The following is a 16665-nucleotide window of genomic DNA, read 5'->3' as shown; positions in this document are numbered from 1 at the left end:
CGTAAAATGGCGAGAAAAGCGTTTCCGAAGAAGGGTAATTTGTTAACATCGAGTAGAGATTTAAGTGTCAGGAACTATTGTATGGAGTGTTGTCATGTAAGGAAGTGAAACATGGACGATAGACGGTTCAGACATTAAGACAATAGAAGCATTTGAAATGTGGTGCTACAGAAGAATGAAGAAGATTAGATGGGTAGATCATGTAACTAATGAGGAGTTGCTGAATAGAATTGGGAAGAACAGAAATTTGTGGTGCATCCTGACTGAAAGAAACGACCGGTTTGTAGTACCCATTCTGAGGCATCAAGCGATGCCCAATGTAGTGCTGGAGGGAAGCGTGTGAGGTTAAAATCGTACGGAGAGAGCAAGAGATGAATACAGTAAGCAGGTTCAGAAGGATATAGGTTGCAGTAGTACTCAGAAGAAGAGGCTTGCACAAAATAGAATGGAGAGCTGCATCAAACCATTCTTTGGACTGAAGACAACAATAACCATCAACATCGCATGTGTGGCAATGATGAGGTGATCACTGTAGTACTGTATCAGTGATGTTTTGGATAAAGCTGGATATTGGTGGAATCCTGGCGTGAAATAAAGCTCGTGCCTCATAAAAATATGCATCTCATTTCAAACGTCAAGGAAATAAACACCAGAAGTCCTCCCCTTGAAATATGTTTTGACCAAGCTATGGTGGGATTTGCGTCGGAAGCTTGAAAGTATTTTACGTATTATTTTTCATTGTTATTGTAGATGTTGGCATGAATTTTTGATTCTGTTCACACTGACGTATCATTTTCTTCCCAGTTTATTTACCTAATAGCGTTCTCAAGTAGTTACAGAATATTATAGATTTATAAATATTGTAAAATCGTATTCTTGTTCTCTACCGTCTGTTTTGCATTTTGAATACCTTTCGCAGTATATTTACTACTTATTATATTTTAGGTTTGTTTTACAGTGAATTTTTGATAGTAGTTTTCTAGGTCAGATTTGTCTGCATACCGAACGGGGCGCTCATAATTATCCATATACACTTGGGGGTATTTTATGAATACCTCTTGCTGTGGGCGCACAAGTGGCTTTTCTTGTCACACAAGGGAAGGGTGGACATTTCTGTGTTAGGTTTAGAAAATATCCTAGTTGTTTTGAATTTTTCGAGTTCAGTCTAACATTTGTTTACATACGTCTGACGTTACTGAATTCGCGCTAGTACCGAATTTCACGCTTCACCAGGTGTGCCGGCCGCGGTGGTCTCGCGGTTCTGGGCGCGCTGTCCGGAACCGTGCGACTGCTACGGTCGCAGGTTCGAATCCTGCCTCGGGCATGGGTGTGTGTCATGTCCTTAGGTTAGTTATGTTTAAGAAGTTCTAAGTTCTAGGGGACTAATGACCACAGCAGTTTAGTCCCATAGTGCTCAGAGCCATTTTTGAACCAGAAGGTGCATTCTTTTTATATCGAAGTAAACATGATGCAGCTCATAGTAATCCTTTAGTTTTATGTATGTAAGGTTTTTTCCTTCACTATTGAAGTTATTTGACCGAAGTGAGAACCATTGTGAGAATTTTGTAAATAGTTTCACCGGAGGAGGGGAAGGGGGGAGGGTCGGATGTAGTGTGGAGGACTCTGAAGAGGTATCTGAGGCCCTCTCCTTGAGCCGCAAAATATGCAACAGGAATAGACTGGTAGAGAAACGGGAAAGGAAGATCTGTGCCCTTCAGTCACAGCTGGATCCAGCTAGGAGAGAGCCGGTGAGGATGATGGAAGACAGGGTAGTGATTGGAACCGGCAGTTGGTAGGAGAGCTATTGGGAGGAGGACGCTGTCTCGAGGTTTTGTTGTCTTTTCCAGCAATAGGTTCCACCTAACAGAGTATAGGGGACAGGATTCTTCCTCATCAGGAATTTATAATGCCGCCACAAACGTTCCCTTTAACAACTTAACCTCCTCGACGCCAAAATTATCCACATTAATGATTATCGTGTTACCTCCATTCCTTTCCTGTACTCGTACTATACTCCACCTTACCATACAACAGGCTGCATCTAATACCTCACTGTCCTTCAGCAGTTCCACTGTATGCAGTGTATCAACCAGGAAGTCACGCGCTTTGTTCACCCACAGCGACTTCCCGGTACAACTCTACACACTATCATAAGAATCAAGCCATAATGGCATTGTACGTGGTTTAACTGCATTGCGTTGTACAGCAAACACTCCTTGCGACTGATTAATGGCCTCTAATTTCCACAACTTGTCATCAAACCGCTTCCGCACACTGCCTAAACTTAGTTGGATCTAACCTAAAATCCACCATTATCGACCCAGTGGTCACATATCATTATTCCCTACTCCACGGAGATTGTAGCATGGTGAGTCCCATTGTTTCTTACGCATTAACTTCTGGAGGTCACTCACACACGCGCTCCTGTGTCGAACAAAATTTTATACCTCTTACCACCTATTACACCCACTGTGGCACATTCTGACTCTACATTCAGTACTTCCGTTTCTACTGGTAACGCCTTTCGGCAGACCCGGGATTCCCTTTCGAGTTTAACAGGTGTTTTCTACCACCCACACCACTAATATTATTTCTGTAATTCTGTTGCTGGTCCATACCATTTCCACTGTTATTCCCACCAAACCGATGGCAGTTCATACCACCCCTCTTACTCTGTGGGGCACATTACTGCCTCTGCATCTGCCCTTTACGCCCTCTATGAAAACATTCTGTATTTGGTGTAAACACATTTCTTCAGTACCTTATATCTGTGGGACCGATGACCGTCGCAGTCTGGTCCCTTTAACTCCCACAAACGAACCAACCTTGTGTCTGTCGCACCACCAGTCTCATCGAATTCCATTGCTAGCCTTACTGTAAAATGGAGAACTATAGGCGCACCAATGTGCACCTCTAGACATTTCAAGTGTGAAAATCCTTGGGAAAGCATTTTGTTCCTGTTGCTCGACCTTATTCGCCTGATCATTCTGTCACAGCTTCTATATATGCAAGTTAAGCTTCCTAAACCTATCGGCAAAATCCACTGTGGTTTCACTATGCTTCTTAGAAATTACACTGAACTGTTAACGGAAAAACCGGAGACTATTCTACTGCATGTATATCTGTTCCATTCCTTGCCCGAGTAGTTTAAAGTTACCACCTTGTGCAGTGCTCCTATGCACTGTACACACGACTACGCTTCTCCTGACAGGTGTAGTCTTACCATTTGCAACAACTGCTTGTCTGACCAAGCCCCTATTTCAGCAATGACAAGATATACTCACCTAATGACAACCCATCCTCAAATTACGTACCAGAAAAAGGGGTAACAAGGTTTGTAACAGGTGGATTCAACCCCAGAATCAGATTTAAACAGCCCCCACTCTTCATCCTCTCTGCTAACTTGTTATTCACAAAAACATTCTATGCCTTAACTGTGCTCACTGTTTAACCAATTGCATAGCTTCCTCGCGAATGACACCTTCAATATCTAATTTCGCTATTGGATAACCCTTAACCATTTTGACAGACTGAGGCATAACAACAATACCTAAGACAAAACACTATTTAGCTACTCGAACAACAACATATTTCTCTTCTGTCTAATATTGAGCCAACTGGACTCCCTAAACTCCCTTATCATACGACCAGAACGATGACAGGTGAAACAACTGCCACAGACGCGGCTCTAGGAGCAGAATGCCCAGGTAAACTGCACTGTATACATTACATGGGCCGTAGCCATTCATTCCTAGAATTTCCCAGAAACTGGGAGACATCCATTGCTTCTTCTGACCTCATAAAAGCAACTCTCCAGTTAGGATGACCCCTAGGGCTTGACCCTATGACTGACGCCAAGCCGGCCGCGGTGGTCTCGCGGTTCTAGGCGCGCAGTCCGGAACCGTGCGACTGCTACGGTCGCAGGTTCGAATCCTGCCTCGGGCATGGATGTATGTGATGTCCTTAGGTTAGTTAGGTTTAAGTAGTTCTAAGTCCTAGGGGACTAATGACCACAGCAGTTGAGTCCCATAGTGCTCAGAGCCATTTGAACCATTTTTGAACTGACGCCAAAACATAAACAACAGTCTGACTCACCCTACCATAAAGATATCATATACTGTGGTTCAGACGTCAAATCGCAGGGGGCGGTACACCTTCCGCTGTTCACTCTGTCCAGTGCTGACAACACTCGCTACGATGAGTGCAGGTAGCGACGAGCCAATGGGCCCAGAAACACTGCTGATCGAGAGAAATGATGTATTGAACTTCAAATACACATTACGTAGTTAGTACAGCGAGGCAAAGTGTCCTTGGCCAGCATTGGTTCATGGACAGCTGATTTCGTGCGGCCGAGGATATGTGCACGTAGGTGTCATGTGACGCTGTCATGCCGCGTTACAGCTAGCAGCCTGGCAGTAGGCCACAGCCTTTACGTCAGTGGTGTTCACCTACTTCTGCTACGACGTTCCTCAATGAAATGGCGACTCACGCCCTGTATGCATCCACTGTGGACGCCAGTGGAGGCTGCCATGCTCGTTTTGGCTGTAATTGCTATATAGAGCTAGTTTCTGCTGAGTACAGCTAGCGCGACGTGTTCCAGCGTTAACATCAAGCGCCGCCATGTCGGCATGGAACGTAAATGCAAAGAAGGCTGTGAGACGATGTCAGCCAATATAACACTGACTAGGACCACACCACGACAGGAGCGGTCTCTACCTGAAGGGAATGTAAGTGCTGCTCCAACTAGCCTCGGCCGCTCTAGACGACGCTCTAGAAGAGCCGCTCTGGAAGAACCGCACTAGAGGATGAGCCGTCACCTTAACTGTTTCGCTGAGACTTGTGATCAATATTAATTGCTTGCGTGGAAATTGTATATATCGAAGGACGTTGATTATTTGCATGTCGCCAGTTTGTTGCCACACTTCGTTGTGAAAACGGTAAAGTTAAGTATTGCCAATTAAACTACTCTAATAATTCCGTTAATATGATTATATTGTCGAGCTATACGAAAAAACAGCTTCCTTGACACCCTATATTACGAGTTGGCAGGATCTTACACGACATGCTATGCTTTTACGTACATATTATTCTGACCCACATGTCACCCCATTACGCTTACCACTGCAGTTGCTACCGCAATATTTCGCTACTTTCCCATTACTTGTTACTAATTTCACTGAAAACTAGGTAGTGCCACTAAATAGCGAATAACATTATAGAATCAACTGTTAAAAGAAATGAAAAATATTACTTAAAGACACCTGTTAGAAATGCAACTGAGAGAATCATCACACGCAATGCATACTACACAGCTGAAGATTACTTAGAGGACTTGCATAATCTGTAGTGATGGAAGGGGATTACTACTACATCTTGTCACATTTCCAAACCTAGTCACTGTTTACCGCCTTCACAAGAAGCTCTGGCCGATGAAGAACGTTACTGTATTTTATGTTAGTTACTACTTGAAACAAATCGTGTCTAAACGAGGGAACATTCTACAATAGCGAACAACTGAATGGGGCATTGCAGCCATTGAGACAATGACCACATATTCGGAAGGATGGAGTTTCTCTATCTGGCTTTCCTGATTTGAGTTTTCTGTGGTTTTCCTAGATCACTATGGAAAATACCAGAATAGTGCCTTAATCAGGCCATGGCCTTCCACGTGTCCTATCCTCGCAAATCACGTGTTCTGTGTGTTGTATATTTTGAGGTATTTATTTTTATTACGTAGACAACGCCTGTATCACTGTGAGATAGTCCTCCAGTGAATAATAATGACCCTGTCTATGCTGCAGCTGCTGCTGCTGCTGCTGATGATGATGATGACTATAATGATAGTACAAATGTGGTGGAAAGTGGACATTCTTTAATCAGCTGATAAGTGTGGTTTTGAATTATTGCAAGATGCGTGCTATGTCTCGTCATTAGGTTCGTTTGATGTTCATTGTTACTCTAAGATATTGTAGTGTTCTGACATGCTGAATGCAAAGATTTTTTACGTAAATTAAAAATTGGGTAGTATTACTTCCTATGGTTACTGCTAAAGCTTTAACGGGAATGATTTAGAGATACCAAACATTGCACCAGGCTTTAAAGATTTCTGGGTATTGTGGAGCGCCATCAAGGAATAAGAAAAGGAAGATTAAGTTGTAATGCCTCGTCAACGGCGACATAGCAGGAGACTATTTCTAGCTCAGCTGTACAAAAGTAGAGAACGCACTGTCATCGTTGTATGTAACTGTATCCTTATATGTCGTTAACCAGACTGGGATTTGAATTGAACTTCTCCCCTCCCACCATACTTCTTCCTCCCTCCTCTTTTTGCATAGGAAACCATTAGTCAAAGATGAATATTTCTGGTAGCATGAAGGCTTGAATGAGCAGTGATTTCGAGAGCCGTGTTTTTAAACTGTTTATGTTTCATAACAGCCGGCCGGAGTGGCCGTGCGGTTCTAGGCGCTACAGTCTGGAGCCGAGCGACCGCTACCGTCGCAGGTTCGAATCCTGCCTCGGGCATGGATGTGTGTGATGTCCTTAGGGTAGTTAGGTTTAATTAGTTCTAAGTTCTAGGCAACTCATGACCTCAGAAGTTAAGTCGCATAGTGCTCAGAGCCATTTTTGTTTCATAACAAACAACTTAATGCTGTAGGGACATTGACAGTACTACATTAAAACACAACATACAACAATCTGCGGTGTAATCACGATGTCGCCTGACACTGCATACAGTTAATAATTATCTGCTGAAAGTAGACTACTGCTTCTTACAAGTACTTACAGATATGTTATTAACGTGTGGTGCCGCATGATATAACACCTAGAAAGCAGGGACAATATACAGATAACAGTTTTGCAACAAGCGTTATTCTAACTGAGTGGCATTTATCGCTGTGTCTATTAAAGTACGAGAAACTGGGTCGTTGATGTCACAGGGACGTGATGAACGTTTTGACAGATAATTGACTGCACAATAGCATTTGAGGAGATGGTACTGGATCGTGTGGGAGAAGATTTGTCAATAAGTACTCGTAAAAATGTTCATTTCGAGGAATGAGCTGTAGATGGTACTCGTGGAACATTTCTACCATACGCATGACAAGCATAATCAATAATATCGTTAAGCGTGGAGCACAGCGTTCAGTTACGTCAAATGGTTCAAATGGCTCTGAGCACTATGGGATTCAATTTCTGAGGTCATTAGTCCCCTAGAACTTAGAACTACTTAAACCTAACTAACCTAAAGACATCACACACATCCATGCCCCAGGCAGGATTCGAACCTGCGACTGTCAGTTACGTATATGCATTACGTTCTTCTAAAAACATTAAAACACTACTACGATTTCCAATAGTTGCGATGAGCAAAAGTTGCTGCTATAAAGTGTACTTCATACACATTGTAAGTACCTCTTTATTCATTCACAAGAAAAATCTCTCTCTCTCTCTCTCTCTCTCTCTCTCTCTCTCTCTCTCTCTCTCTCTTCTCTCTTCTCTCTTCTCTCTCTCTCTCTTCTCTCTCACACACACACACACACACACACACACACACACACACACACACACACACACACACACGATCGAGACATCGGGGGGAGGAGCGTGAGAGTGAAACAGAGCAGGAAGAGGGTGAAAGAAGAGGGTGAAAGAAGAGAGTGAGAGGGGAGTAAAACAGGAGGACAATGAGGCGGGATTGAAATAAATGGGCACCGAGACAGGGGTTAAAGATCGATGGACAGAGGGGGGTAAAAGAGATGGAAGGAGAGATGAGGAAGGAACTAATGGAATTGCAATTAATACATGCTAGGCATAGCCCTTGATCAGGCATTTTTCAGTAATACTTCAAACAGTTAGTAGTTTACCTGAAAGTGCTCAGTTTCAAGCGTTCTGTCATTTTTATAATGTGGACCCTCCATCCACTGGGGCATCGCCTATAATGCAGATTATCTATCTACAGTGTTCACAAATTCCCAATACAAACCTGTAAGACTTAGTAGAGTTTAGTAAATGCATAGTATTTTGAACAGGAACTCATGTCCGGAAATGTACTGTTTCCACCCTACAACGGTTTCAATTCGGATGTGTAATGTGCCTTGTTCTGCTTGAGGAACTGAGTTAGGTGTGAAGCAGTACAATTGTTAGACCTTAACATTTCCCGGTGAATTGAATGTTGAAATAACTTACGGGTTTGCTGCCGAGTGACGTCGTCGAACACCACCGATATTTCGACAGGAGCACACCCTGCCATTCTCAAGGCACAAATGCAAGGAAGAAGAATTGTGCAAGGAACGTTAATACCTCTGTTCACAGAGGAGAAACAAGACACCACACACACAGAACAAGTGTCAACACAACAAAGATACCCAACATCAGAAATATCGATAGTTACTATTAATCAACATCTGAGGTAGCACTAATTCTGTCCCTCGTTTTTTGATGGGAGAGCTGGATTCCTAGCAGCATTTAAACAAAATCCACCACCTCTGTTAATAAGGTTGCTTGATAGTTTTATTTCAACAGCTTCCTTAATAACACTATGCCAATAGCTGGACGTGCAAGCCAGAATCACCGTGTTGTTGTATTCCATAGGATGACCAGTGTCAAGGCTATGTTCTGCAGCAACCGATTTGCTCGGCTGTTCTAAGCGTGTTTGACGCTTATGTTCAACACACCGGTCTTCCACAGTCCTGATTGACCAATCTATGACATGCCACAACTGCAAGGAATACGATAGACCCCAACCTTACGCAAACCAAGATCAACTTTAAGGGACGCCAACAGGGCCTTAATCTTAGAAGGTGGTCGAAAAACACTTTTCACGTCATATTTCCGCAAAATACGGCAAATCCTGTTGGAAATGCTTCCTGTGTAAGGCAAAAAGGCCGTAGACTTAGGTGCCACTTCGGCTATCGTCTTACCCGTTGCAGAGAAGGCGGATGGCGCAACGCACGTTTGATCTGCCTCTCGCTATAACCATTCTGACGAAAAGTGACAGATGTGATAGCTCAGCCGCCAAACATTCAGGGTCTGAGATGAAGTGGGCCCTGTGAACTAAGGTGCGAAGTACTCCTTCACGCTGAGCTGGATGGTGACAGGTATCAGTTCGCAGATACAAGTCAGTGTGGGTAGGCTTCCTATAAACAGAATGTCCCAGCGTAGCATTAGTCTTCCTTTTGACCAACCCATCAAGTAAGGGAAGGCATCCATTCTTTTCCGCTCCCATAGCGAACTGAATATTCGGGAGGATTGAATTCAGATGTTTCTAAAACCGGTTTAAATTCTCATTACCATGACGCCAAACAACAAAAGTATCGCCTACATATCTGAAAAAAAACACGAAGGTTTCAAGGTCGCTGACTCCAATGCACGTTTCTCAAAGTCCTCCATAAACAACTGGCCACAATAGGTGACAACGGGTTTCCCATTGCAACTCCATCAGTCTGTTCGTAGTACTGACCATTGAATAAAAAGTGGAAGTCAGCCCATGTCGAAACAAATTTGTTAACTCTACACCAAACTTAACCTCAGTTAGTTGCCACCAATCAGAGAGAGGAACGCGAGTGAAAAGAGAAACCACATGAAAACTGACTTGAAGATCAGTCATTCAAACGCAATCCTTGCAGTTGACGGAAGAGATCTGCAGAGTTCTTAATGTGGTGTTCACACCTACCTACTAGTGGGCTCAACAAACTAGCAAGACGTTTAGTTACACGATATGTAGGAGCACCAATATTAGAAACAATAGGCCTCAACGGAACAGCCTCTTTATGGACCTTAGGGAGGCCATATAATCTAGGTGGTACAGCACAGTAACAATTAACACTCTTGATAGTCTCCTGTGACAACGAACTTTTCTTCAGGAGGTTATTTGTCTTTCTCTCAGCACTTCTAGTAGGGTTAGCACCGATATTGCGATACACCGCATCAGATGGTAGACTCACAGAACGTCAAGAATTAAAATTATAATTAGACACCGAGCCAAGGAAACGTTCAAACTTCGCCGAATGACGAGCAGTTACAGATTGAAACTCCCAGTCAGACTGCGACCAAGAGGCACTGTCCACCCAATCCCAAGAAAATTCAGAAACATTAGACGTCATTATTAAATGAAGCTGAAATAATTCCTTAGAAACAAAATCTAATTGACGGCGTGTATAGTGGCTCCTTTCACAAACAAGAGCTAAACAAGCTCGTTGTTGGATGCGAATGGCAGCAAGAGAATTAATATGATGGTCAACCTTAGAAAACGTTGGAACAACCCTATGATTTCGACACTTCAATAAAAACGGTAATGCACATTCCAACCTTACTCTACTGCACCGATGTTTATCCAACCTCTGCAGACAACGATACATTTCCTCCCCGAAGAGGCAAACAATGTGAGGCCTTATCTTTTCCCGGCAAATTGAATGTTCAAATAACTTACGGGTTTGCTGCCGGAGGCGTCGAACACTGCAGATACACTCCTGGAAATTTAAGTAAGAACACCGTGAATTCATTGTCCCAGGAAGGGGAAACTTTATTGACACATTCCTGGGGTCAGATACATCACATGATCACACTGACAGAACCACAGGCACATAGACACAGGCAACAGAGCATGCACAATTTCGGCACTTGTACAGTGTATATCCACCTTTCGCAACAATGCAGGGTGCTATTCTCCCATGGAGACGATCGTAGAGATGCTGGATGTAGTCCTGTGGAACGGCTTGCCATGCCATTTCCACCTGGCGCCTCAGTTGGACCAGCGTTCGTGCTGGACGTGCACACCGCGTGAGACGACGCTTCATCCAGTCCCAAACATGCTCAATGGGGGACAGATCCGGAGATCTTGCTGGCCAGGGTAGTTGACTTACACCTTCTAGAGCACGTTGGGTGGCACGGGATACATGCGGACGTGCATTGTCCTGCTGGAACAGCAAGTTCCGTTGCCGGTCTAGGAATGGTAGAACGATGGGTTCGATGACGGTTTGGATGTACCGTGCACTATTCAGTGTCCCCTCGACGATCACCAGAGGTGCACGGCCAGTGTAGGAGATCGCTCCCCACACCATGATGCCGGGTGTTGGCCCTGTGTGCCTCGGTCGTATGCAGTCCTGATTGTGGCGCTCACCTGCATGGCGCCTAACACGCATACGACCATCATTGGCACCAAGGCAGAAGCGAGTCTCATCGCTGAAGACGACACGTCTTCATTCGTCCCTCCATTCACGCAGAAGACGGCCTAACGGTGTGCGGGACCGTAGCCCAGCTTCATGGAGACGGTTGCGAATGGTCCTCGCCGATACCCCAGGAGCAACAGTGTCCCTAATTTGCTGGGAAGTGGCGGTGCGGTCCCCTGTGGCACTGCATAGGATCCTACGGTCTTGGCGTGCATCCGTGCGTCGCTGCGGTCCGGTACCAGGTCGACGGGCACGTGCACCTTCCGCCGACCACTGGCGACAACATCGATGTACTGTGGAGACCTCACGCCCCACGTGTTGAACAATTCGGCGGTACGTCCACCCGGCCTCCCGCATGCCCACTATACGCCCTCGCTCAAAGTCCGTCAACTGCACATACGGTTCACGTCCACGCTGTCGCGGCATGCTACCAGTGTTAAAGACTGCGATGGAGTTCCGTATGCCACGGCAAACTGGCTGACACTGACGGCGGCGGTGCACAAATGCTGCGTAGCTAGCGCCATTCGATGGCCAACATCGCGGTTCCTGGTTTGTCCGCTGTGCCGTGCGTGTGATCATTGCTTGTACAGCCCTCTCGCAGTGTCCGGAGCAAGTATGGTGGGTCTGACACACCGGTGTCAATGTGTTCTTTTTTCCATTCCCAGGAGTGTATTTCGACAGGAGCACACCCTGCAATTCTCAAGTGTGGTTCCAACGTTTACTAATGTGGTCCATCATACACTCCTGGAAATGGAAAAAAAGAACACACTGACACCGGTGTGTCTTGGGATTGGGCGGACGGTGCCTCTTGGTCGCAGTCTTACTGGGAATTTCAGTCTGTAACTGCTCGTCATTCGGCGAAGTTTGAACGTTTCCTTGGCTCGGTGTCTAATTGTAATTTTAATTCTCGACGTTCTGTGATCAATCTCACGGAGAAAACGTTTGACGACGCAGCTTTGTCTATGCTGGGGAAAGGGTTGAACTTCCCACCGACGCCTTAGAGTTTGCCAGTCGTTCATTTTATTAGTTTTATCGAACAGGCAGTTCGTAAACTACCTTCCGAGGCTACGGAAGAGGTTAAGAGGGAAGCTTGTCATGTGTTGACTGGGGCTCGTCCACCCAAAAGTAACATTACAGCAGCTGAGGCGGCTGCTTTACGTTCACTTAGAATGTGTCCTGATAATGTTATTTTACCTGCGGACAAGGGAAACGCCAACGTTTTGTTGAACAAGCACGATTACATACAAAAGATGCCGTGTCTACTTCCTGATTCGTCGTATCGCAAAATCGGTGCTGACCCTACTAACAGTGTAGAGAGAAAGACAAATAACCTCCTGAAGAAAAGTTCGTTGTCACAGGAGACTATCAAGAGTCTTAATTGTTACTGTGCTGTACCACCTAGATTATATGGCCTCTCTAAGGTCCATAAAGAGGCTGTTCCGTTGAGGCCTATTGTTTCTAATATTGGTGCTCCGACATATCGTGTAACTAAACGTCTTGCTAGTTTGTTGAGCCCACTAGTAGGTAGGTGTGAACACCACATTAAGAACTCTGCAGATCTCTTCCGTCAACTGCAAGGATTGGGTTTGAATGACTGATATTCAAGTCAGTTTTCATGTGGTTTCTCTTTTCACTCGCGTTCCTCTCTCTGATTCGTGGCAACTAATTGAGGTTAAGTTTGGTGTAGAGTTAACAAATTTGTTTCGACATGGGCTGACTTCCACTTTTTATTCAATGGTCAGTACTACGAACAGACTGATGGAGTTGCAATGGGAAACCCGTTGTCACCTATTGTGGCCAGTTGTTTATGGAGGACTTTGAGAAACGTGTATTGGAGTCAGCGACCTTGAAACCTGCGTGTTTTTTTCAGATATGTAGGCGATACTTTTGTTGTTTGGCCTCATGGTAGTGATAATTTAAACCGGTTTTAGGAACTTCTGAATTCAATCCACCCGAATATTCAGTTCACTATGGAAGTGGAAAAGAATGGATGCCTTCCCTTCCTTGATGTGTTGGTCAAAAGGAAGATGCTACGTTGCGACATTCTGTTTATAGAAGCCTACCCACACTGACTTGTATTTGCGAACTGATAGCTGTCACCATCCAGCTCAGCGTGAAGGAGTACTTCGCACCTTAGTTCAAAGGGCCCACGTCATCTCAGACCCTGAATGTTTGGCGGCTGAGCTATCACATCTCTGTCACTTTTCGTCAGAATGGTTATAGCGAGAGGCAGATCAAACGTGCGTTCCGCCATCCGCCTTCTGTGCAACGGGTGTGTGACGATAGCAACGAAGTGGCACCTAAGTCTACGGTCTTTTTTCCTTAGGCAATAAGCATTTCCAACAGGATTTGCTGTATTTTGCGGAAACATAATGTGAAAAGTGTTTTTTGACCACCTTCTAAGATTAAAGCCCTGTTGGCGTCCGTAAAAGATGATCTGGGTTTGCCTAAGGTTGGGGTCTATCGTATTCCTCTCAGTTGTAGCATGTCATATATTGGTCAGACAATCAGGACTGTGGAAGACCGGTGTATTGAACATAAGCGTCAAACACGCTTAGAACAGCCGAGCAAATCGGCTGCTGCAGAACATAGCCTTGACACTGGTCATCCTATGGAATACAACAACACGGTGATTCTGGCTTGCACGTCCAGCTATTGGCATAGTGTTATTAAGGAAGCTGTTGAAATAAAACTATCAAGCAACCTTATTAACAGAGGTGGTGGATTTTGTGTAAATGCTGCTAGGAATCCAGCTCTGTCTCTCATCAAAAAACGAGGGACAGAATTAGTGCTACCTCAGCTGTTGATTAATAGTAACTATCGATATTTCTGATGTTAGTTATCTTTGTTTGTGTTGACACTTGTTCTGTGTGTGGTGTCTTCCTTGCTTCTCCTTTGTGAACCAAGATATTAAATTTCCTTGCACAATTCTTCTTCCTTGCGTTTGTGCCTTGAGAATGGCAGGGTGTGCTCCTGTCGAAATATCGGTGGTGTTCGACGACGTCACCCGGCAGCAAACCCGTAAGTTATTTGAACAGTACAATTATTATGTAATAATTCGAAAGGAAACATGATGTAACATCCATTTGTCACTTAAGCTCATTTGTTTGAATTAAAACTTTAACACTTTGTGTTCACATTATTCCAAAACCAAAAAGAATCCAGCCTACTGTACGTACAGAACCATACTGATGCATTAAAACAGCGGCTCAATGTGGTGACCACCAACACTGTACGTATGAAACAAACTCTGATATATATTTTTCATCCATCTGGCGTGTCTTCAATTTCTAGTGCACCAGCCGTAACCCGTGCCAACAAATCTTACTCTGTCTCTACAGGGGTCTCGTAACTTAAACTTTGCATACTACTTCACAAGAAGCAGTCCATATGAGTTAAATTCTGCGATCGCGGAGGCTACACGGCTGGACCACCTGCGCCTGTCTGTCTTTTCACCATATCTTCTGCTGAGATGTCTCCGAACTTCACGTGCTGGGTTGCTGCACAACCATGCTGAAACTACATTTCCTGACGGGTGTTCAGTGGCACAGTTTCCAAGAACAGGTCCAATATATTTTTTAGGAAGATAAAGTACACTGGACCAGTTAGGTTGAGTGGAAGAAGGTATGACCCAATCAGATGATCGTCCTGAATACCTGCCCATACATTAATACCGAACCGTTGCTGAAAACCCTGAACATGCGTGGCGTGATGGTTTTCGCCTCTGCAGACATGGCTGTTTCGCGACTTCAGAACAGTTTCTAGTGAACTCATATTCCTCTGTTAACAGAACGCAACGTGGAAACACGGGTGTGTCGAAGATTCCACAATGCGTACTCTTCGTAGGAGCCGTATTCAGAAAGTAAGGTCCGATGATGCGCAAAATGGAAACCACTGTTAAAATCCGATGTAACTTTGCACATATGTGTTGCGCAATGTAATTAGTGTGCCTGTCGATCGCTTCACGTTGCTCTCTTCGGTTCAGAGCGCAAAGTGATCACGTAGAAATGCCTAAAACAACAGTGTCTCCGCCAAGTATCTGGATCTGGTGAGAGATTACGTCTGAATCTATGCAGCCCACAAAACATTCATGTCATGTGTTTCTTTCTTCATGACGATTTTCATGCCGAGTCTGCAGGGGTAATGAAGACGCTCCCGAAGCGTTTTGGATGAGAAGTGTTTGATCACTCACAATACAGCCCTTAATTGGCTCTCTTCGTTGTTCATCTCTGCTCGCATGAACCTCTGGCTACAAAGACAACATTTTGGCACAAACAACGGAAGGCAGACCAGCGTTGAGAATTGGCGGCAAGCACAGGCGGCTGCTTTCTGTGATGAGGGTGCTGGAAAGTTTGTACAACGGCACGACAGATATGTAAGTCGAAGCGGCGACTATTTAGAGAGGTAGCTCGAAGGCGTAGCTAATTGTTGCGAATAAAAAATTTCCAATTTTCACTGTAGTTTTCACTTCGCGACCGATCGGACCTTACTTTCATAACAGCCCTCGTAAGTGGTACGGACGTAATTGCTGCTCACGCAGAACGTCCCAGAATATACGGTTACCAACACCTATTGCACAGGCAATTATTCGAGTACTCATTGACAGGTTCTCTCGAGGGCGATGCAATACATCTGCAAATTCCGGAGTCCGTCGTTGCCGTGGAACAGCACAGTCCGTCCTCAACAAGGGGAAGATAGATATTCCCCTGAGCCGCTGCTTAATCTAAGCGGGAGGTTTACGCGATAGCGTGCTACGTGAGCATCGCCATACACAAGGTGCATGTCTGTATTTCGAAAACGTGCTCCGAACTATTTTTACTGTATCGGAGACCCACAGGCTTTGAATAGGTCTCGCAGCACGGCAGACGTTAAATGACATCAGACGATCGTCTGACGTAGTACACATCATCCTGCCTTCCGTACTACATAACAGGGCAAGCAACACAGACGTTTCTCTTTCCCTCGGCAGACCTGGACGCGTTACACATCTGAACTGAAACCGTCGTAGAACGGCACGGTAAGGTACGGTACGTTTTGCGGACAAGGGTTTCCGATCAAAATATTACTACTCGCTCCCATCTACAAGTCCTATAACACTGTTTCGTGAATGTCCGATCTCTCTGTATTTATTACGATTAATCTCATGCTTGATTGAAGAGTCCATGTCTTACCGTTTGTGTTAAGGTCTGCTTTGACCTCGCTCACCTACTGCTTCTCTAGACAGCTTGGGTTGTTAGGTGTAAGATTGTATGTTACTTACTTCATCGTCTAGCAGCCGCCTGCCGATTGCGTGCCCTAGTCCTAGGGCGTCTCAAGTTGAGGAAGTACTGCAGGTCTGAAGCATCGAGTTTTATCTCGTCACACGTGCCTGCAAAAGGTAACAGGGTAAACTTCAACATCTCCACAAGCATTCTACATATAATTACTTTCTTTAAGTTAGCTAGTTAATCTAGTTACCTTGGGACTTACAGTTATTTACCGCATTTGTTTGTAAGAG

The 16665-nt window shown here is 44.8% G+C and overlaps 1 protein-coding gene across 1 annotated transcript in view; it reads right to left on the bottom strand.

Moving 5' to 3' along the window:
• Window positions 1–16665, bottom strand: part of LOC126299243 (uncharacterized) — a 168082-nt gene that overhangs the window by 62079 nt on the left and 89338 nt on the right. Inside the window, exon 2 of the mRNA XM_049991031.1 lies at window positions 16429–16536. Within this exon, the coding sequence (XP_049846988.1) occupies window positions 16430–16536 (107 nt within the window). The 3' untranslated portion in view covers window position 16429. The remainder of the gene's footprint in view (window positions 1–16428; window positions 16537–16665) is intronic.

Source organism: Schistocerca gregaria, chromosome X (assembly GCF_023897955.1).
Source record: "Schistocerca gregaria isolate iqSchGreg1 chromosome X, iqSchGreg1.2, whole genome shotgun sequence".
Taxonomy (NCBI): domain Eukaryota; kingdom Metazoa; phylum Arthropoda; class Insecta; order Orthoptera; family Acrididae; genus Schistocerca; species Schistocerca gregaria.
This window is presented reverse-complemented; position numbering and strand designations above follow the sequence as displayed.